Source organism: Polypterus senegalus, chromosome 1 (genome assembly GCF_016835505.1).
Source record: "Polypterus senegalus isolate Bchr_013 chromosome 1, ASM1683550v1, whole genome shotgun sequence".
In the NCBI taxonomy this organism is placed as follows: Eukaryota; Metazoa; Chordata; class Cladistia; order Polypteriformes; family Polypteridae; genus Polypterus; species Polypterus senegalus.
Genome location: NC_053154.1, coordinates 284,645,453 through 284,672,557, shown reverse-complemented (window position 1 = coordinate 284,672,557; position 27,105 = coordinate 284,645,453). Strand labels below are relative to the sequence as shown.

At 35.0% G+C, this 27,105-nt stretch overlaps 1 protein-coding gene across 3 annotated transcripts in view; it reads left to right on the top strand.

Annotated features, from left to right (window-relative positions):
• nhlrc2 (NHL repeat containing 2) overlaps positions 1 to 27,105 on the top strand; it is a 100,909-nt gene that overhangs the window by 28,799 nt on the left and 45,005 nt on the right. For all 3 annotated transcript variants that reach the window (XM_039775972.1, XM_039775991.1, XM_039775981.1), the window contains 3 exons: positions 20,711 to 21,166; positions 23,767 to 23,888; positions 25,095 to 25,224. In XM_039775972.1, the coding sequence (XP_039631906.1) occupies positions 20,711 to 21,166; positions 23,767 to 23,888; positions 25,095 to 25,224 (708 nt within the window). The remainder of the gene's footprint in view (positions 1 to 20,710; positions 21,167 to 23,766; positions 23,889 to 25,094; positions 25,225 to 27,105) is intronic.

Genomic DNA, 27,105 nt, shown 5'->3' with positions numbered 1-27,105 from the left:
AAATTTAGGTCAAAACTATCTTATGTAATAATGTACTACCTTAATCTAAGACTACAAAATGTCAACAAAAGCTCAGAAGCAATGTCTTTATGACCAGTTAACTTTGTGAGTTGGAATGTTAAAGGTCTCAATCATGAATTAAAGAGAAAGAAAGTATTCTCTCACCTAGCAGGTCTGAACGCCATGATAGCATTTTTACATAAGACCCACTTATTAAGCAAGGTTGAGTTTCGGTTGCACAGTGATTGGAGTGGCCAAATATTCCACTCCAGCTATACAAAAAACTAGAGGTGTGGGAATTCTTATACTTAAAACAATTTCATTTTTAGTGTCCGATGTAGTATCCTGTTCTAAAGAGCGATATGTGATTATCAATTTATTTAACTGTAAAATGATTTGATAAATATCTACGTACCCAATGTGGATGATAGGAACTTCATCCAAAATGTATTTTCATCCATTTTTTTAATGTTAACACTCATAAAATGATAATGGCTGAAGGCTTTAATTGTGTTTTAAATCCAGACCAGTGTAGATCTTCTGCCACCGGGGCGATCAAATCTAACACTGCAAAAACAATTACACAGTTTGTAATTGATCACAACTTATCAGACCCCTGAAGATTTCTAAATCCTAACTCAAGAGCATATTAATTCTTCTCACCAGTACATCACTGTTACTCAAAAATGTATTATTTCTTTATAGATTACAATTTTTTGCCCGCAATTAAATCTTGCAAGTACGATGCTATTGTTATCTCCGTTCACACCCCTTTGATCATGGAGTTCATTATGCACCACATATTCATGTTGCAGCTGGCGTCTTAACCCACTTTTATTAGCAGACGAGAACTATACAGAGTTTATATCCAAGCAAATTTTTTATTTTTTTTTAAGAGACAAATACATCCTTGGAGGTCTCTGCAGGAATACTGCCATCTCATCTCTCCCACAAAAATAAATCAGAAACCAAGAAGGCATCAGAGTTAATCAGTGAAATTGCCAGAATAGATCAATAAAAACCCAGGTTTCCAAATGAGGCACTTTATAGGAGAAGACAGGCTTTGCATTTAGAACTCAAACTCTTGACAATAAAAGAAATGGAACAACTCATCTTTAAATTGCAACATCATTACTATGAATATGGAGAGAAGGATAATAAGACCTTGGCTCAACAAATCCACAAGCAGGACTTTTGCAGTGCAATACCAGTAATTACCAACACAGACAGAGACAAAATCATTGACCATAAAAATATAATGCACACATTTAGAGACTACTATAAGTCCTCATATTCTACTCAGTTTAAAGACGACAAGGCTCAATCTAATGCATTTTTGGATGCATTACAGATACCACAGCTAGGTACTCTCAGTGCAGAGTAACTGGATAAACCTCTGACATTCTCAGAATTACTAGATGCTATAAACTCACTTGAGTGGTAAAGCAGCAGTCCCTGATGTCTACCCTGTCGAATTTTATAAGAAAAATTTCAATTAAGTTACCCCCCCCTTTTATTAGCAACATTTATAGAAGCTAGAGATAATAAAATTCTACCTCAAACTTTTGCCAAGCATTAATTATCATCTTTCCTAAGAAAAATAAGGACTTCTTATAATGTGCATCATACAGACTAATCTCACTTCTGAATAATGATGTTAAGATACTCTCTAAAGTTCTAGCTAGAAGGACTGAGAAAGAGATTCCTTCGGTAATATCACAAGACCAAACTGCTTTTATTAAATGCAGACATTTAGCTTCCAATCTTCGATGCCTGTTTAATATAATATATTTACCCTCAAGGTCTAACACCCCGGAGATGATGATATCAAATGTTTTTTCTGCATCTAACATGATTGAATGAAACTACCTTTTCACTACATTGGACAAGTTTTTGTGTTGGTCCGGAGATATGTGCATGGATCAAACTACTGTATACAAGTCCAGAAGCTTCAGTTTGTATTAGCAATATTATTTCAAACTACTTCAAACTAGAACATGGTAATAGGCAATGATGCCCCTCTGTAACCACTGCTATTTGAAATCGCCATTGAGCCATATCTTCTAAGATAAAGGGGAATATTAGAGAAGGACTTGAACAAAAAAATATCACTATATACATATGATATGATACTATAGATATATCAGATACACAAAATACTATGCCTGCAGTCCTGACAGCACTAGCAGAATTTCAAAAGATTTCTGGACACAAAATTAATTTGAATAAAAGTGTGCTCTTTCCAGTAAACTCTGTAGCGCACAATATTAGATTAGACACCATCCCTATTAACATCAAAGATCAGTTGAAATACCTAGGGTTAAACATTCTGAGTAAACATAAACTTCTTTATCAACAAAATTGTACAGTCTGCATAGAAAAACCTAAACAAGACTTGCATAGATGGGCTACCCTCCATTTCACTTTAGCTAGATGAATTAACACTGTCAAGATGAATACCCTTCCTTAGCTTCTTTTTCTATTTCAGACCATCCCCATATACATTAACAAATCATATTTAAGAAGTTAGATTCAATCATAACCTCGTTTATTTGGAATTCAAAACACCCATGCATTCAAACACCAAAATGCAGAAGGTGCCATGGCTCTACCTAACTTTCAGTTTTATTACTGAGCGACAAATAGACATCCTATAAAAACCTGGACATTGACACAAATAGATGAACAAACACAGGCTTGGTCTGCAATAGAAATAAAATCCTGAAATATTACTTTTATATTCCTTGCTTCTATTCCAGAAGAAATATTGTTCAGTCTTGAGGATTCATTCAGCATTTCTGTAATATATAAAAACATTTTAAAGTTCCTTCCTTTCAAAGATTCCAGAGTATAGTGGGAAATGATCTCTGAACATTTCTCAAAAGGAGTGGAAGGCAGCCATGCACAGAAATCACTTTAGCTCCATATGCGCAAAGCATACAATTATTCAACATAAAAACTTTTATTGAACACATCTGTCTTATTTAAAATTGTTCAAAATTTTTCCAGGGCAAGATCCAACCTGCGAATGTTGCAATCAGGATCCAACCTCATTGAGCCATATATTTTGGGCATGCACCAAATTAACATCATTCTGGACCAAAATCTTTAATTGCCTTTCAGATAGCCTTGGTGCTTCAGTCTCTCCTAATCCATTAACAGCTGCGTTTGGTGTACTCCCAGATGAGCTTAAAGTGGAGAAGGACAAACAAACTTTAATTGCCTTTATTTCACTATTGGCACGTAGACTTACCTTGGTCAACTGGAAGTATCCTAGCCTACCTCTTTTAAGTCGGTGGGTAACTGATGTTATATACTATTTAAAAATTGCAAAAAAAATTTTAAATTCTGGCAGGATCTAATAAGTAACATTTTAGAATAAGCATTTCAATTGGGGGAAAATGATTATCTCCCTCATTTTTCTATTCTTAAAGTGTTTACTCTGGCTGTTGGCATTGCTGTTTCTTGTGGGTGGTGGCGTATTTGAATTTAGTTTTGTCAAGTTTGACTTGCTTGTATGGAATGTTACTTGCTTTTAATAAATTCAATAAAATAATGAGAGAGAGAAAACAAATAGACAAATTCAATCAATAGGATGATATGTTCTGTTTGCTTTTTTAAAGACTGTCTAATGTTGCTGCACTCTTGATTAAATATTATTAATATCTATCTATCTATCTATCTATCTATCTATCTATCTATCTATCTATCTATCTATTATATGTTCAGTACAAAATGGTATTTCATTATAAGCTAAGCTATCCATTGGAAACACAAATAATTAATAATATACAACATTTAAATTATTACATCATTCATACTCATTGCCCTTTTTGACAACAATGAGGCAAAAGAAAAAAAACAGTAAGTTAATTTAATTGTAGAAAGTTCTAACTAGTCATTAAACCACTAAAACTGAGTAGCACAGTGATGTTCATAGTAATGTAATGTACAAGGAAAAAATGCCATACATCAGTACCTTTTGGAGTCAATTAAATTGTTTGTATTTTTATTGCATAATAATAGAGTAACATGAATTAAATAGATTTAATTGCACCTCATATAAATTAATTGTATTTTACCTCTTTGCTATTTAAAAAAGTCCAAACCTTTTTATCCCGAGAAGAGTTATGGTGAAGTGAAGGTGGAGCCTTTCTTTGCCTGCATCGGGTGCAAGGCAGGAACAAACCCTGGACAGGGCGCCAGTCCATTGCAGTGTAGATATACTTACACACCACCAACACACTCTAGAGCCAACATCATCAGTGGCAAAACCACTAACCTGTATGTCTCTGCATTGTAGGCGGAAACGGTTGAACCTGGATGAAGCCCATTTGGATACAGGGATAACATGACAATTCCATGCAGGGTGCACCTGTAAACAAATAGTCATCTTGTTGTGAGGCAGCAGCACAACCTCTGTGCTACCGTGGCATCCATTACTGAGAGATAACAATACAAAATGTTTTGTAATTGAATATCAGCAAGTAAAATAGAAGTATGATTGGTACTCATACAGATGATTTATAAACAGATGTTTTTGGTTAAATTCAATGCAGAATAAAAATCACTTCTCTGGTAACAACCCTGTAGCATTATCCATGTTCTACCCATTCTACATATTTGTTTAAAAAAAATAAATCAATTTTAAAGGACAGTGTAGACATCATAGCATTTCCTGACATCAACAGCTTTGCAAGAAAAAACTGTATATGCAGTTACTTGAAGCCACCTATTTCAAAGTCAGTTTGCTGCGTCTAAGTGGGTTGCAGGCAGCAGCCTTTGCAGCATGGAGAAGGGCATTTTTGTGTAGCAGAATCAGAATAGTGACCAGTTTTCCTTGCTACTTTTCTCTGCTTGACTACTTCCAATGTAATTTAGTGTCATGTAATCAGTATGGACATTCTAAAATATGCACATGATCTTAGTGACACTAGTTGAGGTCATGATTTATTTATTTTTTTGTGTTAGAGAACTGCCATGCTTTTATTGTTGGGACTGTTTGAACTTTGCACCTGGGCCATAGTGATGTAGCAAGATTTCATCCCTAGTCATAAAACTTACATTTTTCCCAGTCTGTATTTATTAGCTTTAGATTCTCCTTGGAAATGTATGTGTACAGACCATGCTTTTATTTGTTTCTGAAGAGTGAATTCAGCTATTCTATAAATAATTCCTGTATTGTGTATCTGACACACAGTTACTCTTCAATTCTCCATTATGATATGCTCCATAGTGGCAAAATGTTCTTCCATTGTTAGTGTTAAAGGTCCGCCAGACTTTATATCATCTATAACTACAAAATGAGTATTTAGCTATCAGTATCCATGCTGCGTGGTTTTAAGTAAAGAAATAAACACTGTAATCTGCAATTACTAGAAACTTGTCCTTCACATTTCACTACATTGGAGCTAATCTTTGCCTAACTTATAAAATCAGCACTCTTTCACGTACAGTGTCAAAATTGTTTGATCCATTGAAAAGTGCAACATTTGAAAGCAAAACACAGGTTCATACTGACAGAAGAAATAATTGCCAGAAAATATTACAATGACTTTGTTCTCACTTTTACATGTTACTTGATGCTAAGCAACCCCTACAAAATTCTGGCAGATTTTAATATGCATGTAAAAGCCTCAAAGCAGAGACTCTCTAACTGAAAATTAATTAACAAAGCTTAGTATCAGATTTTGAAGATGTGTTTAAAGATAACATATTGCAAAGTAATTGCATTTTTATTTAAAATTTCTTGGACCCTTCACAAAAATATACTATTCATCATGATGAATGAAATTTTTAAAATTAAAATGTTCTCGTTAGACATGTTTTTTATTAAAAAAATAATCATAATGATCTGATTTTTAGTGTGAAAGAAAACTGGAAATAACTAATTGAAAGATTGGAAGGGAGGAATTTCACTATTTGTTGCTGTGCAGATTGGAAATACAGTATCATAAGACACTGGCTATAGTATTGAAATTCAGTTTCACACTTTTTGTTCAGTCCAACTGCATTCTCCCTTTTTCTCCCATCTTCTTTTCATTCCCATCCCAAATACACTTTGAGTCATCACACTTTTGATACAGAACTGTTAAAGCAATTTGTAGGTAGACGAGTGTACAGATCACAGTTGAAGATTTCAAAAACACATCTCCAACTCCTCCTTTATTTTCTTTAAGTGGAAAGGAGAGGTGGCCACTTTCCTCTTTCTCATCGCAACTATATATTTACCTACGAAGTGGATCAGTCATTGTATTTGTGAATTTGACACCTTTTGCTTTTCATTCACCCTATTGACTATTGCACAGCTGAAAGTATCTGACTGTGAGGGTCTGAAACTTCTGGAAGGCCAACATGCCCTCTTTATTGCCGTTAATGGAATGTTTTTATTTATATTATAGATTTCTGTTCTCATTGTGCTAAATTAATGAGATTAGTACTTGCTTTTTCATTTCCTTTTTATTATCTGTTTTATTTACTATTTAAAATTTCTTTTATTTACTTGTAGTATCCATTTGTCTCTTACCTCAGTAATACAGCATTTGAAAAAGGATTCTTAATAGCAGAGCTATTGTTTGCAGAAAATAAAATTGTAATTTTTTTTATTTTTTTTTATAATATGCCGTACAAAATACATTTCAACAGATGGAACATCACAAATGTTAACTGCTGAATATCCCTAACAGAGTGAGACTTCTGGACAGCCAGAAATCGACTCTTATTACTATTTTAAAAATGCTTAATGTAGAGCCATGTTGGCAAAAATTAATACATTTTTATTGTGGAACATTCAAGTTTTAGAAAGAAAAATATTTAAACATTTTGGGTAACTGAAACTGAAAGACCCATTATATTCTGTTGCTGTACTTGTACTTGTAAAACTGGCATACATCTTACATGTCAATGAAATACACTGTTGCTTTTTGATTTACCAGGATTTTATTACTGCTGACTTGTTATTGTATTTTATTAATCATAGTCTGATTTCTTAGAGTACCTGCCTTTTTATGTAAAAGCATAATATTAAATCATTAGATTGCCTTCGGTTTTAGGATCAAATACAGCAAGGGTAATATGATGAACCTCAGTAAAATCACATTTTTAAAAAGTATAAGGAAATGTGATTCATGTGAACTGTAGATTAACAGGTTATTAGTGATTTAGTAGACACTAAATATTGTTGTGCAAAGCATCTGGCTACAACGTTGGATTTTAAATGTACAAGAGGAAACTTGAAACATTTTTATCACAACTTGGACAATGATCACTTGTTTCTTTAAGTCAAGACTGGGGTTTTAGTAGTTATTTAGTAGTTATGCTTGAAGAAACTTGTCAGTTAGCTGGCATTCCATTTACTTTAAAAAAATAAATAATTGGAATAAGTATGGATAAAATAATATTGATGTTAGTTGATTCTGCAGTTACTACTGCAAGGATTGATGCAAGATAAGGAAATTGGGCCTGGATTGCTCCGGTTATATTATAATTTCCTCTCTTACACAAAGGCCAATCGTTTTCATCTTTTCCCTTTAACTATATTTTCAGCTTTGTGTATAAAGTAAACTAATTCTTTCTTTTTCAATTTGATAGTAACAGAAATGGAGCCAAAAAAACAAGTTTCATTATTGTCTTCCTCTAAACTGAATTAGACTCTAATAGAGATTATTGAACCTTATGATCTTACTATGATAGAGAAAGTGTACCAGACAAGATAGAGAATTAACCAGTAATATGTGTTAATTGACAGTCAATCATATTTCGCTGTTATAGTAGCATTTTATGAGAAATTACCCAAGGCATCTGTTTCTTTGGTATCCCATAAAAGGGAAGTCTTCAGACTACAGGAGAGTGAAATTTAGAGTATAGTGTTTGGATGGGTGAAGAATTAGCTTAAGCATGGAAAACAACAGATATTTTGCTAAATGTTGTTTTTTTTTCTAAATTAAGTGATGCCATTTTCAATCACTGTACCCTCCTTTTATTCAGTCCATTTGTTTTTTTGGCAGAAGTGTTGCTAGGGATAAAATGATTTGTTTAATATTTCATAATAATATTTGACAGTGTTTGATAATTTAATAACCTATAATTGTTAAAAATAATATACTCTCCTTAGTAAGTAAGAAAAGAATGCAAAACTAAATTACACAGAAAAGGTTTTATTTATGTAGTATCTGTAAGAATTTGTTTTAATATTAGGAGAAAATCAGTCAAATTGTTTTTCTGTTGCTGAAACATGTTTCCCACTTTTTTAGACATTTGAGCTTATTAGCATGCTTAGCAATTAGTTGTTTGTGTAGGCTACTTTTAACTATTATGCCACCAGCTGAGAACATTACATGACTATAATGATACCAATGGTGTTCTTAAGTGGCTTCTCTTCAGGGTTTAGTTACTTTTAAAAATCTGCAGTGTATGAGCAAAACATGCTACTAAAGCCTAGATCAGGTTTGGGCGAATTAACAGTATAAATGTTTTTTTTTTCCATTATCATCTACACACATAAGTCTTTGTTACAGCAGAAAGCTTTGTGGCAATTTTGGTACCAATGATTTCCTTTGTTAGTCTTTATCTGTTTAGTGTTTTGTTACTGAAGTAGTTATAATATTGGATAAATATTGTCACATGCACAGAGAAGAGTGAAATACTTGTAACATTGTCTGTTGTCATGATAAACATGAATACAGTATATTAAAATACATAAAGCTTGCATTCCCAAAACATTCCAAAAACAAATCCCTGAGAATTTTGTAACATTCACAATCTTTGGCTAATACATGCATTTAAATTAAAACACACTTGGCACATATTTGTATATGGTATACTAGCATACAAATTGACTGGTTTACCTTGTATTGCTAAATAAATAAAATCAATAAACGTAACAGTTAGGGTTTATGGTATAGTGGTAGAAATGAGACGCTGGTAGAAATTTGTCAACCAGTAGAAATGTTATATATCATTTCCATCATGGTAGAAGATATTAGGAAACTACCAATGGGCACTTTCCCTCTCTGCAGGAACTTTTTAGGAACCTGGGACTTATTAAAAATTGGGGAACTTTTTGTAGCATTCTACTGCTGCTTGAGCCATTTATAGATCCTGGTTGGTAGTTTTCTGGTACTTTTTTAGGTTTTTATCCGGGTTATTTACTTTTTGTTTAACTAGGAACTATTATGGGGCTTGGGAGATGAATTATGCTGATTGGTTGATGACAAGCACTTAAACCAAATATATTAATAGTTTGTATGTAGAGAGTTATCGGTGAAGATGAAGCGCTGCACTTCGCACAGCATCGCTCTTCATTTCCAGCTCAATGCGATGCACCACATTAGAGTAATCTCCCCCATGAACTCCCAATAGTGCTGCACTTTACACCTCATCACTCTTCTTTGCATGTTGCTTATTTTGCATAAAGGTTACAGTTGCTGTTGTGCGGTGGGAATGCAGAACATACAGTGCATCCGGAAAGTATTCACAGCGCATCACTTTTTCCACATTTTGTTATGTTACAGCCTTATTCCAAAATGGATTAAATTCATTTTTTTCCTCAGAATTCTACACACAACACCCCATAATGACAACTTGAAAAAAAGTTTACTTGAGGTTTTTGCAAATTTTATTAAAAATAAAAAGCTGAGAAATCACATGTACATAAGTATTCACAGCCTTTGCTCAATACTTTATCGATGCACCTTTGGCAGCAATTACAGCCTCAAGTCTCTTTGAATATGATGCCACAAGCTTGGCACACCTATCCTTGGCCAGTTTCGCCCATTCCTCTTTGCAGCACATCTCAAGCTCCATCAGGTTGGATGGGAAGCGTCGGTGCACAGCCATTTTAAGATCTCTCCAGAGATGTTCAATCGGATTCAAGTCTGGGCTCTGGCTGGGCCACTCAAGGACATTCACAGAGTTGTCCTGAAGCCACTCCTTTGATATCTTGGCTGTGTGCTTAGGGTCGTTGTCCTGCTGAAAGCTGAACCGTCGTCCCAGTCTGAGGTCAAGAGCGCTCTGGAGCAGGTTTTCATCCAGGATGTCTCTGTACATTGCTGCAGTCATCTTTCCCTTTATCCTGACTAGTCTCCCAATTGCTGCCACTGAAAAACATCCCCACAGCATGATGCTGCCACCACCATGCTTCACTGTAGGGATGGTATTGGCCTGGTGATGAGCGGTGCCTGGATTCTTCCAAACGTGATGCCTGGCATTCACACCAAAGAGTTCAATCTTTGTCTCATCAGACCAGAGAATTTTTTTTCTTGTGGCATGAGAGTCCTTCAGGTGCCTTTTGGCAAACTCCAGGCGGGCTGCCATGTGCCTTTTACTCAGGAGTGGCTTCCGTCTGGCCACTCTACCATACAGGCCTGATTTGGTGGATTGCTGCAGAGATGGTTATCCTTCTGGAAGGTTCTTCTCTCTTTCCACAGAGGACCTCTGGAGCTCTGACAGAGTGACCATCGGGTTCTTGGTCACCTCCCTGACTAAGGCCCTTCTTCCCCGATCGCTCAGTTTAGATGGCCAGCCAGCTCTAGGAAGAGTCCTGCTGGTTTCGAACTTCTTCCACTTACGGATGATGGAGGCCACTGTGCTCATTGGGACCTTCAAAGCAGCAGACATTTTTCTGTAACCTTCCCCAGATTTGTGCTTCGAGACAATCCTGTCTCGGAGGTCTACAGACAATTCCTTTGACTTCATGCTTGGTTTGTGCTCTGACATGAACTGTCAACTGTGGGACCTTATATTGTGTGTGCCTTTCCAAATCATGTCCAATCAACTGAATTTATCACAGGTGGACTCCAGTTAAGCTGCAGAAATATCTCAAGGATGATCAGTGGAAACTCAATTTTGCAATTTTGTTGTGTGTAGAATTCTGAGGAAAAAAATTAATTTAATCCATTTTGGAATAAGGCTGTAACATAACAAAATGTGGAAAAAGTGATGCGCTGTGAATACTTTCCGGATACACTTTAAATGTGCCTACCTCATACAGGAACTCATTGGTTCCTGAAAACAAAGTTCCTGCACTGTGAAAACACCTTGTGTTACTTGTTGCCAAAGCAAAACTGTATGGTGTAGAATGGGGGTTCAGTTACCTTAAGACGCTGCTGGTGGTTCTCACAACTCTCCTGCCAATGAAACTATTTACGATCGTACCTTCCGGACTTTAAAGAGGACAATTTCCCCACTCCTACGATCATTGAAGAAAGTATTAAGAATCCATGAAAACAATATGGTTATTTGTTCCACTTCAAACACTGATGATAAAGTAGCCCTGGATTATGCAAAATAAACACGTTTATTAAGTCGTTAAAGTAGGAACACAAAGCAGCACAGACTTTAAAAAAAAAAAAACGAAAAACTGACAAGTAGGCAACAATAACTATTTTTAAATGCTTTGAACCATATATGTTGAAATACTGAATAACTTCAAAATCTCTCTTCATTAATACCCTTTTTAAAAGATTCTCCATCAACATCAATTTCTGTAGAATGATGATTTTGAAAATCGGTAGCATGATAAGTATGAAAGCTTTCTTTATTTGGCTGTTTATTATTGGTTTCATAGTATCTGCTGAGGCAATACTCAGTCAGTGTAGATCTAAATGTTCTTTGGTTTGCCTTTATTTAATTTTCTTCATGTTTAGAAATATGTTTTGAAAGGCAAAGTCTAGGTGAGCTTGCTTGTTTATTGTTCAATGAGGAACCAAAGGAATTGGCGAGAATACCTATTTGAAAATGTTAAGTCAGTCTTTTTTTTTTTTCTTTTCTGTATAGTCAGTTTTTAATAATTCATTTGTCTTTTTAATTGTGTGTGCAGTCCATGTTTGTGTATTTCTTGTTCAGTATTTTTTGATTTGCACAAGTAAGATATTTTGAATATAATTTAAATAGATCATCTGACTCAATTAATTCTTTTCAAAAACAACTTAAAACTTGTTTGTTCAGGAATGAATTACATTTACCCTAATATTCAGACCCCTCTTCCAGTTTATGACAATGTCTATGTGCTTAGGATGATTTACCTTTGTATCACAAATTGTTATTTGTTATTTGTTCAGGGTTTTCTTGTAGTAGTTTGTCTGTAGTGGTTTATTGTTTGTTGTTCAAATTAAAAGTTTTGTTTCCTGTATTTATCTTTATATAGTGTTTTATTCTGATGTTATTTTGTATCCAGTGTATTTGATCTTTTTCTGCCTTTTGTCTGTTGTTCATTCTGAAACTCTGGGAAGCACTTTGAGCATTGGAAAGGTGCTGTATAAATAAAATGTATTATTATTATTATTATTACTGCTACTTTAGTAGATTTAATATGGTCCTTATGGAAAGAAACTTCACATTAAACTGGACTGGTCTGAAAAGTATATGTTCGTAGATTATACTGTGATATATACCATACCTGTAACAAGTGTTAATTATGTTGTGCTATACATTTTTGTATATTTCACTGACCCCTAGTAACAATAACAGTCTTAAGATGTCAAATACTTGTATTTGTGATATGATTCTCTGTTGTTAGTTGTGTGTGTGATAAGATGTTGAGATTGTTGAGATAGCCTTTCAGCTCTAATGTGTTCTTGAAGAAATGTTCATGTATGTAGCTGATGACTACTTGTAGATCTGGTATTCTTTTACCCTTGCTTAAAATAGTTGATTAGCTGCGTAAAGCTGGTACTATCAACCTTGTTGGTTGGTAACATATCTTGTTTCATCACTATACAGTTCCTCTGTCTGATTTCCTGTGACCACTGGACATCATCTTTTTTTTTTTTTTCCTGATTTGCTAGATTTCTGTAGTCCAGTGTTTCCAGGGAAATGTCTATTTTGTATGTGGAAATGCATTGTAGATGTGGTGCCTTTTTCTGTTTCAGCATATTATTATTTAGTTTGCAGCACACTTTTTTCCCTAGAAATGCTCCCAATCTAACCTATGTTTAGCACACAGTGGAAGGCATCTATTTTGTTTCTAGATGAAACGCAGTACTCTACACTTTTCAGAGAAACCAGTGATCTATTTACTGCATGTAATTATGTAAATCTAGTGGAAATCCTTGCCATTGGTTTGAAGTACTAATTGGCTTCAGTTGGTTCTTTGTTGATCATTTATAATACACATTTATGAGATGTAAGAATAAACTGTCTGACAGAGGTTACCAACACTGATAGCCAAGTGAATTCTGTCTTTAGCACTACACCCCCATGCTATCAAAAAGTAATGAAACACGATCACCACATTGGGACATTTCATGTGTCTCCCATCCGAATGATAATCTTCCAGCGAAGAAATTGAAATAGAGTTTTAATTAGGTTTTTCTATTTTCTTCTAGGTTTTACAGTAATCCTGAACTCTTACCTCATTTTTTCTGTACCATACAAAAGTTATCCAGAAACAGCACTTGTTTTATATATTAAGCATTGAGATGCTACATTTTAGCTACCGTAGATACTCATGTATAAGGTGAAAAATTTATGCCTTAAAATTCATTCAAAAACACAAAGTCGACTTATCCACGGGGCAACACTAATTTCATTAAATAATTCTTTAAACTGTGAAATACCGCACTTGAATTTGAGCATTAGCTTTTGCAGGTTTTGGATAACAAACATACCCGAGTCAGTCTCATTGCTGTTACTTAGCTGTTTAGTGATGAAAGCTCAAAGATACTTGAGACTGATACCTTAGCCCAGGCATCCACGATCCATTGGCAGATAGTGGCGTAACTCGCCTGGCGTTGCCTTCCTGTCTTGGTGAATGTGTGTTTGCCTTCCGTCATCCAATGCTCCCATGCATCTTGCAATTTAACTTTGAACGACCTGTTGACACCGATATCTAACAGTTGGAGTTCTTTGGTCAATCCACCCGGAATGATGGCAAGCTTCAAATTAGTTTGCTTCACTTGGATTTTGACAGTATCGGTGAGATGTGCGGGCATGGAGTCGCAGATCAATAGAGACAGAGATTTGTGGAAAAAACCATCCGGTCTCCTGATGTAAACTTCCTGATTACGGTAGCCGTAATGCTCCAACAATCCATCAAGCGGTGCAACTTTGTAGTTTACCAAAGTCATTCTAAAACATTTTGACAGATTTTTGAGCACCGTGTACCACATAAAATCGGTTCGAGGTCCGTAAGCACAACCAGAATTAATACATAAGGCGCACTGGATTACAAGGCAAACTGTTGATTTTTGATAAAATTAAAGGATTTTAAGTGCGCCTTATTTTCCGAAAAATAATCAACAACATCCTCCCACAGTCCAAAGACATGCAGGTTAGGTGGATTGGCGATTCCAAATTGGCCCTAGTGTGTGCTTGGTGTGTGGGTGTGTTTGTGTGTGTCCTGCGGTGGATTGGCGCCCTGCCCGGGATTGGCTCCTGCCTTGTGCCCTATGTGACGCATTATTTTACATTCTCATCTCCACTTTTTTCCACCCAATCTGGGCAATGTGAGAGATGAGCATGGAGAAAGATTTCATGAAGAAATCAAGGTGATGCTGTGGTGGGCTGGCGCCCTGCCCGGGGTTTGTTTCCTGCCTTGCGCCCTGTGTTGGCTGGGATTGGCTCCAGCAGACCCCCGTGACCCTGTGTTCGGATTCAGCGGGTTGGAAAATGGATGGATGGATTTAATACAATCTACTCAACATTCATTTGGCACAATGTTTTGCAGCTCTTTATTAAATTTGCATTAAATTGTTTCTGGAAGAAGCTTGATGACCCCACATGCTCTGCATTATTAGCCTACGTATATTTAATTGCAGTTTTTTTAGTAAAATAGATCAATATATTAAGTTCTTACCGATACGATCATGAATTCTGAAAACAAGACAAGAGCATCGTATCCTGCATCGTTCAAACTGAAAGTTATTCAACGTGCTGAGGAAACCAATAATTGTGTGGCTGGTAGAGAGTTTTGCGTTAGCGAAAATCTTGTAAGAGATTGGAGAAAAAATATGTCTTCTCTACAAGCAATGCCAAAGTCTAAGAAAGCATTGCGTTTTAGACTTTCGCCTTTCAGTGGACTGGAAAAGGACTTGAATGACTGGATTGTGGAATGCAGGCAAAATGGATACATTGTGACTCGTTCGAGCATTTGGTTACGGGCACTTCAATTGGCAAAAGAAGGAAAGTATTTAACGATCGATGGTAAGCCTTTGTTGAAATTTCAAGCATTGGCTGGCTGGTGTATGCAGTTTATGAACAGATATGGGCTGTGCCTTCGTCAGCGAACAAAAATAGCGCAGAAGCTGCCAATAGATCTGGAAGAAAAGGTCAGTTTCTTTCATAAATTTATTATCAAGCAAAGAAAAAGGCATGACTTTGATCACAGTAACATTGGTAACATGGATGAAACGCCAATGACATTTGATATGCCGGAGAATCGAACTGTAGCAGGTATTGGTGAGAAGACCGTACTTATTAAGTCAACGGGCCATGAAAAAACCCATTTCACCGTTATCCTCTCTTGCTTGGCAGATGGTACAAAGCTACGCCCAACGATAATATTCAAGAGGAAGTCATTCCCAAAGAACATAAAATTTCCTGCAGGCGTTACTGTTCATGTACACCCCAAAGGCTGGATGGATGAGGCTGGAACGAAATTGTGCCTTCAAGATGTGTGGGCTAGACGATCAGGAGCAGGGCAAAGTAAACGCCCGTCACTTTTGGTGTGGGACATGTTCCGCGCTCATACATCAGAGGATGTGAAGGATGAAGCCAGGAAAATGGCTACTACGTTAGCTGTTATTCCCGGCTGATTGACATCGATGCTCCAGCCATTAGATGTTTGTTTGAACAAGCCATTCAAGGACAGAGTACGCAGCATGTGGCAGCAGTGGATGTGTTCTGGAGAAGTAAAATTAACAAAAGGAGGGAATTTGAAGAAACCAGACATTGATTTAGTAGCTAAATGGGTAAAGGAAGCTTGGGACTCAATTCCACCAGAAATAATCAAAAAGTCGTTCTTGAAATGCGGCATCAGTAATGCTATGGATGGATCAGAAGATGATGCCATCTATGAAGACAAAGAATCAGCAGCAGATGATTCAACAATCAGCGACAGCGAAGAGAATGATGAACAGTTCGAAAATGCCTTTCCACATTTTCCTTCTTTGGAATATCAATGATTGAAAAATTAGAACAATCTAGACGAGAACAGGCCATTCAGCCCAACAAAGCTCGCCAGTCCTATCCACTTGCTTCCTCCAAGAAAACATCAAGTCGAGTTTTGAAAGTCCCTAACGTCTTACTGTCTACCACACTACTTGGTAACTTATTCCAAGTGTCTATCGTTCTTTGTGTAAAGAAAAACTTCCTAATGTTTGTGCGAAATTTACCCTTAACAAGTTTCCAACTGTGTCCCCGTGTTCTTGATGAGCTCATTTTAAAATACAAGTCTCGATCCACTGTACTAATTCCCTTCATAATTTTAAACACTTCAATCATGTCACCTCTTAATCTTCTTTTGCTTAAACTGTAAAGGCCCAGCTCTTTTAATCTTTCCTCATAATTCAACCCCTGTAGACCTGGAATCAGCCTAGTCGCTCTTCTCTGGACCTTTTCTAGTGCTGCTATGTCCTTTTTGTAGCCTGGAGACCAAAACTGCACACAGTACTCAAGATGAGGCCTCACCAGTGCATTATAAAGGTTGAGCATAACCTCCTTGGACTTGTACTCCACAGATCGTGCTATATAACCTAACATTCTGTTAGCCTTCTTAATGGCTTCTGAACACTGTTTGGAAGTTGATAGCTTGGAGTCCACTATGACTCCTAAATCCTTCTCATAAGGTGTACTCTCGATTTTCGACCGCCATTGTGTATTCAAACCTAATATTTTTACTTCCTATGTGTAATACTTTACATTTACTGACATTAAATTTCATCTGCCACAAATCTGCCCAAGCCTGTATGCTATCCAAGTCCTTCTGTAATGATATAACGGATTCCAAATTATCTGCTAATCCACCTATCTTGGTATCATCTGCAAACTTAACCAGCTTGTTACTTATATTCCTATCTAAATCATTTATATATATTAAAAATAGCAGCGGCCCTAGCACTGACCCCTGTGGAACACCACTCTTAACATAGCCAGTTCTGATGAGGTTCCTCGCACCATCACCCTCTGCTTCCTGTGTCTGAGCCAATTCTGCACCCATCTAAAAACATCACCCTGAATTCCCACTTCTTTTAACTTGATGCCCAACCTCTCATGTGGCACCTTATCAAATGCTTTCTGAAAGTCCAGATAAATAATATCATAAGCTCCACTTTGATCGTATCCTTTTGTTGCCTCCTCATAGAATTCCAACATGTTAGTAAAACACGACCTCCCCTTCTGAACCCATGCTGACTGTTCAGAATAACTCCTGTCCTTGTCATGTGTTGCTCAATCTTATCCTTAATAATTCCTTCCATTAATTTTCCTGTGATGCTTGTTAAGCTTACTGGCCTATAGTTGCTTGGATCTGCCCTGTCACCCTTTTTATATAATGGGATGATATTTGCCATTTTCCAGTCCTTTGGAATCTCTCCAGTGCACAGTGACTTCCTAAAAATATGTGTCAAGGGTTTATATATGTACTCACTAGCCTCCTTAAGAACACGAGGATAAATATTATCTGGGCCTGGTGATTTGTTTGATTTCATCTTATTTAATCTGAGCAGCACTTCTCCCTCTACAATTTCCAAATCCCTCAGTACCTCCTTAGTAGTTGTGTTTACCTCTGGCAGGTTATCCACTTGCTCACTTGTAAACACCTCAGAAAAATGTAAGTTTAGGGCATCTGCTATTTCATTGTCTGTATCTTTTAATTCCCTTTACTATTCCTGATGAACTTGACCTCCTCCTTAACTGTTCTTTTACTACTAAAATACTGAAAGAATCTCTTGGGGTCTTCTTTGCCTTATCTGCTATATTCCTCTCCAACTGTCTTTTAGCCTCTCTGATATCCTTCTTAATGGTTGCCCTCATGTTCTCATACGCTACGGTTCTCTTTGCAGTCATTAGTCTTATATGCCTTATACAGCAGTTTTTCCTTTGCAACTTCTTTTTAAATCTTTATTAATCCATCGTGGAGATTTTTTAGTTTCCTATTACTTCCAAATTTAGGTATGTATCTGTCCTGCATTACATGTAAAACATTTTTAAACCTGTTCCACTGCTCCTCGACTGTCTCCACATTTAAAAGCTTATCCCAGTCTATCCTACTTAGACTTTGTCGCATCTGCTCAAAATTAGCCCTACTAAAGTTCAACTTAACAATTTTAGTCTTTGCATCTGTACTCTTACAAAATACTGAGAATTGTATTACATTATGGTCACTTGACCCTAGTGGTTCAATCACCTCTACACCCTCAATTCTATCCTGATTATTACAGAATACTAAATCCAGATAGGCTTCACCCCTTGTTGGTGCTTTAACATGCTGTGTTAAAAAACAGTCGCCGATTACTTCTAAAAACTCCTGCTCTTGTGCTCCTCCATCTGTAAGTTTATCCCAGTTAATATTTGGATAATTAAAGTCCCCCATGACTATAATATCCCCCTGTAAACTTGCCTTTTTGATATTACTAAAAAGATGTGTGTTGAAATTACTGTCTGAATTGGGTGGTCTATAACACACTCCTAAAATGAGACCTTTTTCCCTAATATTTTCCAGGCGAAGCCACATGTCCTCACTAAGATGGGGCTCATCATCCAACTGAAGATGACTTACATTTAATTCCTGTTTGGCATAAACAGCAACCCCACCTCCTTTTCTGTTCTGTCTATCCTTCCTAAAAAATGTGTATCCCTCTATGTTACACTCATCCCCATCTTTGTTATTTAGCCAGGTTTCCGTTATTGCTATATGCTCATGATGTTTATGCTGACGACGTCATGGAAGAAAACTTTCACGTTTTATTCAGACATTCTGATGAGGAAGAGTCAGACTTTGAAGGATTTGAAGAAGACACTTAGGGCCACTTTATTATATGCAAGGGATTTGAAAACGAATTTAATTGAAATATTCTAACTGTAAGTAAATGAATAAAAATGTTTTTGGAGTTTTAATTTTGGCTTACTAAAATTCTTCAAAGATTAAAATGTTGAAAGTCTGGGCCCAGGTACATTGGGTATAATTATGAAATTCAATGAATTTGATAGGCTGTCAAATTACCCTCGACTTATACGCATAACAAATTTCATAATTTTCAGCTCAAACAATACACTCAACTTATCTGTGAGGTCGACTAATAGGTGAGTATCTACGGTAGTTTTTATATTTACATAAAATTGAGGGCAAATCTTTAATTGCATACTTGTTATTATCTCTTGGTCATCTCACAACTACTTTTTCACAAATGTCCAACTTGAAATTCATATAAGCAAAATGATATTATAAGGTAATATGTTACAATTGATATTTTCATACACACCCATGCATGAACACTATAAAAGTACACTTGTGTTCCACAATTTCACTATGCTGTAGTGGATGTTTAAATGATGCCTTGATGCCCAAAAAAGGAAGATGAAATATCCAAATGCCCCAACATAATAATGGCTAACCGTATGTATATTTGTTTAATTTTTCTAACTTAATTGTGGTCTTCAGGTGGAATTTCAAATGTGTACAGCAGCTTTAATTGATTTAGTTATTATTTGCTTGGTTTACATTGCTGATTTTGCTCATATCAAGGAGAGAAGAAACCTGCTTTCTGTAGTTCTTAGCATCCAAAAACCTTCTCAGTCAGAGGATGGTATTGTTTCATGTGGGTTCAATCATGAAAGTCTTACATTGGAGGATGTGAAAAGAAATCACTCTGAAGTGTTCAATGCTACTTTAAAATCCAGAAATATGAAGGGCCTGGTATCTTTACAGTCAGGCTTCTCATCTTTCTGGCAAATGTGATAAATAATTAAATCTGGATTGAAATTCAAGAATTATCTATAACGATGTTTCTTTTATATCAAGAAAGAGACAAGACATTAAGAATCACTTCTGTATTTGAGCCATTAGTTGTTTATCTTCCCCATTTATATTGCAGCAATTGTAATAAACTTTCTGTTTATAAAGTATTATAGAATATTTTTATAATTCCTTGAAATTGAATTTAAAAATAATGTAGAAAATAATTTAAAGTCTTAAACTGTTTTGAAACCTTTTCCACCTTTATTAGCCTTGAGTAGCCTTACAAGCATGTTTAGATTGGAGATGAGCCACTTCTCCTAATGTGTGTGGTGAAGAGCAGACAAATCACATTTAATTTGTTACAAGTTTTATACATAGTACAATATGTAGTGAAAGGCCTAGTTGCTCAGTTCCCATGATTGTGCCTTTAAGAAGACTATAAAAGTAATAATAATAATAATAACGACTTTATAAATATCAGAAACCATTAATAGAATTTTAAATATGAGATAAATAATAAGTAATAACTAAGTAAATAACTAAAATAAAGACTGATGCCAATTTGGCGGTTATGTTTGTATTGAAGTGATTTGATAATACAATTTTTCAATCCTATTTTTAAATATAGGTAAAATTTCTCATAACATAGTAAAATGTAGTCAAGCATATTAATTGTTCTTATCAGCTTAACATCTCCTTGACTGTAATATTTACTTGCTATTTTACACATTTTATTAATCTTGTATGCAGTTGTTTAATTTGCATTGGGTATTTTACTTCATAAAATGGAACCATTCTGTGCTTTTCATTTTCTAGATGGAGTTGTTGTTATTGGTGTCCATTCAGCAAAATTTCCAAATGAGAAGATCCTGGATAACATTAAAAGTGCCATCATTCGTTACAATATAACTCATCCAGTTGTGAATGATCCAGACGCCATTCTTTGGCAAGATCTTGAAGTATCCTGTTGGCCAACCTTAGTCATACTTGGCCCTCATGGGAATATGCTCTATTCTCTGGTTGGAGAAGGTCACAAAGATCAATTGTTACTGTATTGTTCAACTGCTTTACATTTTTACAAAGAAAAAGGTGAAATCAAAGATCACAGAATAGGAATTGATCTATATGGGAATTCTGCTCCTTCATCCCTGTTAGCATTTCCCAGTAAAGTGATTTTGGATTCTACTGGTGAAAAGCTTGTTATATCAGACACTGGGCATCACAGAATTTTAATTGCCAAGAGAAATGGACAACTGCTTTATACAATAGGAGGTAAGATGTGCATATTCTGATGTGTTATAAAGTAATTTAATTGGCCAGGAACTAATAAAGCAAGAGTAAATTCATTTTGGTGAATAAAAATATGACAACTTTAGTGACATTAAACAAATTGTAATATTGGAAAATTTAATTAGGATAAATGTTGCACCAAGTTATTTCTACCCATTTTCTTTGCTCTGGTATTCTATGGCTTCCTCCCAAACCATGGACCAACAGAGCAGAAATCCTGCAATTTTCATAAGACATCGATCCTTATTTTAGCAGACAGTGCAGTGTGTTAAGAAGTCTGGAATTTTGTTTGGAAAATGTTATGTTGTGCCATAATATCCTTGATACATAGCAACTGTACATTATTTCTCTTAAAAACCTAGATTTGATCAGAATTTCATCTGTGAATATAATGTGATATCTCTGAAGGTTTATTTAGGAACAAGTCATCTAGGAACCAAACAAAACACTAGGCCAAAGAATGATAAAATATTTAGTCCTTGATGGACAAAACATTACACTAATTATAATCCAGGGTTATTGAACATCATGAGGCCTCATATCCTTGTGTCCGTCCAATTGGCAGCATTCAGTGCCATACTCTGTATCCCTGTGCATGATGCCAGAGAATACAAACTGTTGTCTACACTGAACGTCATTATAAAAAGTGACTATTATAAATTTGTATGTTGGATAAACTAAAAATGTTGTTTGGTCACTGACCTCCAATCGAAATTATACACAAAATATAAGAAAGTCACACCCTTATAGAAGTACTAGCCAATGATCTAGGCTTCCTTACCTATATGCACTTCAGCCTGTATCAACCCCACTTCACCACAGAATCCAGAACAACAAAACTGAGGATTGTATCTACTCCAATAGACAACCAATTATAAGAAACAGAAATATTTTACTTTTGTTCAATATTCATTTTGAAAATGTTTTGTTTTTTGTTTTATTAGTCAAACAAAAATATGCTAGTTTGTGACCAGTATGTTTTGTATTTTTGTGGTATTTATTCCGACTGTTTCTTTTGCTGTTTGAGGCATGGTTGCACAGTGGTTAGAGTTGCTGCCTTATCAGTACAGCATAGTTGGCAGACACTTCCCTAGCCCTCAGGGACAATTGAAAGACCACTGCCCCATTATAATACACTCTAAACTAGTTCAGTCCCCCCCCCTTTCCTATTGACTTTAATGAATTTACTGGATTTCTGCAAAATTGGCAAACATTTATATGACAGTGGTTGTTTACACTATTTTGAGAACTCCATACATTTTACTTGCATTTGATCATTGAAAGAGTACTCTGTGATACATCACTTAAAATGTTTTAGAAACTACTTTCTCGTTTACCGAGAGGTAGAAAATCCATATCTGTCTAAACAACATAGGTCACAAGATGCAAAACACTCTGGATATGACACTTGATGCACTTACACACATTGCCACATTTGTAACAGATAATTTCAGCATCCTAAATCATCTTATCTTTGAATTGTGTGGGTAAACTAGAATACACAGAGAGAACCCATGCAGACAAAGAGTGAATCTGTAAAATCCAAACAGAAATTTGTTCATGCTAGAACTCAGGTTCTGATTAAAGTTTAATGATAGCCTATGCTGTAACAAAATATCTAACTGTTGTGTAACACATTTTACACATAACATATGCAACATTGTCCTGTAATCCAAAAGAATTAAATGTCAGAATCATCTGAAATTCACTGGATTTCTTGCATCAGCAAAACTAAATTAATTTCATTAACAAATGTGATTCAAGATTGCCTTGATTACCCATCTGCTGTTCTCTGAATGTACTGCACGGCTTTAATTTATCAGAATAGATGAGTCATGCATTGGATAGACAGATTTGTGGGCTTACTTTTAATATATGGTGATTAAATTAGTTTCAGATTTTTAATATCTGAGAAAAGAAAATTAATGATTATAATTAAGTGACTAAATATTAAACTAGGGCTTTTAAAATAATGCATTAATCTTTTGCACAATACTAACTTTATCTAAGACACTATTTGTATGAAGCTGATGTTTGTAACTTTTCATTAGCTACATAAAACCAAGATTAAACGATGTTGCAGATTTAAAAATATTTTTTATTTTAAAGGTCCTTCCTCTTATTTTATAATAATATTTATCAGTGTGTACAAGTAATTTGCTGACTTAGTGTTAAGATAATAAATCAGTAATCAATCTTGCTAAGAAACAATTGTGTATATATAAAAATGCACTCACATTTAAAACAATGCCTTTTTTGCTAGGTTGACAAAAATGTATCCTTTCAGCAGCATTAGGCATAAAGCGATCCCAGCAGAGGATGAAAACTTAGTAAATTTCATGATTCACTTGTTCACTATTAAAAATTAAAATAAATATGTTTAAAATAGAAAACCAATGAATGCACAGGGATACTGTATAAACTCCAAACACTGACCAGGCTTGAAATCAAAATCAGATTAGTGGAACTATGAAGCAGGAATGGCAACTACTACTATACTTTTATTAAAATTGTGTATCAAAATATATTTTATTGCAAAAGTTTACTGTTATATTTTTCCTTCTTTTTTTCTTATTTGTTAGGTCCAACAAGTGGATGGAAAGATGGAAGTTTTGCTGTGGCAAAGTTCAATTCACCTCAAGGCATTGCAGTCATAAAAAACACAATCTATGTAGCTGATACAGAGAATCATTTGATAAGAATGGTACAGTATTCTATTACACAGTATTTCTAAAGATTATTATTTATTTGATTATTGGGGTATAGGGGTTATTTATATTTATATAATTTGTGGCATTCTTTACTTTTTAACTTTTTTCATGATCTGAAAATGATCATTAAAGGATAAGGTTGATATTTTTTTAAGGTTAGTTATATTTTTAGAATCATGGCATGCATTAATTTGCTAAGGAAAATTCATGAACCAAGTTTTAAGTTAACTACATTTTAGGTGCTGAATGGTTGCCATGGAGTAAGTCAGGCACTGAGATGAATATGACAGCTTGAGTTCTTTTAAAATGGCAGAATCTTACCAAAAAAAAAATCCTGATGATAGCATGGGTGCGCTGTTTTACAATAAGTTTTTAATATCTTCCTTGTCTAGAAAAAGGACATGATTGGTAAGTTTTAATGCCTTTCTTTTCATGTCTGCACTAGTGCATCATAGACCCAATTTTAAACCTCAAGAACAGGCACAGTATTTTTTAAAAATGCTTCACTTAAGAACACAATTTTCCATTCCAAATAACTGTGCTGCAGCTTTAATTCAAACAAGCCTTAAAGGAGCCTTCCTCATCCCCGTCCCTGAGTCAGAAAACATAGGGGACCATGTAAAATAATAAAAACTTAATGATTTATTGCTATTTACAAGCTGTTTCTATGTTACTGATATAAGAAAAAAAACTGCAAAGCATCTGCACAGGTACATAGTAAACAAAACAGATGTTCCAGCTGTACCGAGAACCCCATCTTCAAACAATGCAATGGACCAGTCCCATGCCATTGCTTCATGTCTTATACCATGATTGTGAAAAAATATTTTTGATGGGAAAAGTACAGAACTTATCCTTTAACAGGGAGATAAATGCAAACATGGTATATAGATTCTGTTATTGATCTGTAATTTGAGTTTGGCATGGAATAAGAATAAGAATTGTGTAATTAAGTGTTGTCACTGTGTCTTTGTGAAATGGTACAGGTAAGTGCAGAAAGAAGCATGGAATAGGAAGAGAAATAAATATACATTAAACTGTATTTGCATTTTTAATTACTAACAAATTTTAACATTTGTTACATTTTAATAACTTGATGTAAAGTTTTTCTAGAGGAATTTTTAAAGTTAGGCAGTCAAATATATTTCATATGCTTCCGTATTTCTTAATAGTATATTGAAACATTATGGTGTTTGCAGGTTGACCTATTAGAAGAAAAAGTAAGCACTATAGCTGGAGTGGGAATGCAAGGAACAGACAAAGAAGGAGGAGCTTTTGGGAAGCAGCAGCCCATCAGCTCTCCGTGGGACTTGGCATTAGGCACTGCAGGTGAAAGTCTAGCTGTTACTAATTATGGTGCTTCCAGCACAAAAGGCCTATATTCATAAGTTTCCTCTGTCAATAATCCTTGTTGTTATTCCTTTATTTCTGTTTCATCCTGTTTTAGCACTAACTAAAACTGTCTCAGGTTTGGGTCATGTGGTAGATGTTTGTGAGATCAGAATTACAGTAGAAATCACGACCACTTTGTTCACTCCATAGTAGATACTGTATTCCACATTGAAATACCAATAAAGTGATTTCCTCATTTCATACATAACAACCTAAAGTTTCAATACTTTTTCTCATGTATTATGTTTTAAGCTGTTAAACTGAATCTTCTTTTTTGTCATATTTATCATGACAGCAAGTTAGTTTAGTGACTGAATCAAACATCTATTATTTTTCTTTTATCTTTTTATGCAAGTTTAAAAATTTAGGCAAAATGCTTGACTTTTCCTTTTGTTTGGCAATAAACCCATTGGAGTGACCAGTTATTGTAGGTGCACAGTCAGTGGTAGTGAATCGTAGCTTATACTACCTACATCTTGAATTATATCCCCATCTTTGATGCTTTTAAAAAATTAAAGCCTTGTCCATTTCCTCATTTTTGTAGTTATATCTTCAAATTCTGTGCTGATATTTAAGCATAACTATTCATTGATAAATATTAATTTATCTGATCAAACTAAAATCACAGTGTTTTGTATTTTTTAGAATAATCTTCCACCTCTACAAACTCTTTCTGCATAACTAAAATTACTTTGATATTCTCTGCTATGTAAATTTTTTCAGTCAGTTATTGTTTATTTGTCTTGGAAGAATTTCCTCTGTTTTATTTGCACCTTCTGTTGACATTTGGTTTCATACTAGGGTTTGAGAATGTTGATTTTCAACCATTTGAGACCTAAGTTGTGAGACATTTTTATTGTGAAGTTGTCCTTTGCAGGACCACTAAACTACTATGAGCCTTGTGAATATAAAGTGACCTCTTCTCTGTCCCTTTCTTTGAAATCATTTCTAAATCTCACATACATATAGCTATTGTTGCGCTGAAATGTCCCCACCTCTATAGTATGTGTCAGTGATACGTTTAAACAGGTTATTTTCATTTCTGTACTGTTTGTGTATTTTAGAAATTTAAAATGATTATTAAATTGCTAAATGTTTTGTTGTTGTAGTCGATATCCAGGTTACTCTTTGTATACTATGGCATCAGTGTTGCAACTGCAGAAACGTGACCATACTTTGTTTTTTTTTTTGTTTTTTTTGACAGAACTGTAAAGAAAATGCATTTAGAAAACGGAATGTAAAATATCCATGTGTACTTTCCAATCTGCATAAGTGATACGTTAACTGTAAAACAAATGTAAACTACAGTATGTGTGGCTATTATCTGCATTTGACCAGATTTGACTGTTGCCCACAAATTATTTTCCTCCAACCTCCTTGATCTACTGTATGTCATCTGGAATATCATATTATTTTACTTGGCATTTTTACCTTGTGCTAATAAGTTTTTGGATACTAGTATATTATACTCAGTACTATTTATTGAGCATAGTCAACTGCAAAAAATAGAAAGTTTATCCTTTTATGGAGCAGGGTGGTTCATGCTTAGTATTCACAAAATTGGTGTTTACAGTCTTTGAAATCTTGTTATGAATAAGTGACATCTGACATTCTTTGTCCTCCAGTTATGTAGAATCTTTTCAGCTCATCACCTGTTCCTTCTCCACTTATTTTCTAATTTTTCTTGAATAGAATACATTTTAATCATATTCACAATACAACTCCTTTTTCCCTTGACATTAACTTTTTTTTGTCAAAACCAGCAAGGTACATTTAAAACTTCATGTATACATCTCAGTCTCATTAGTGCTACCGATA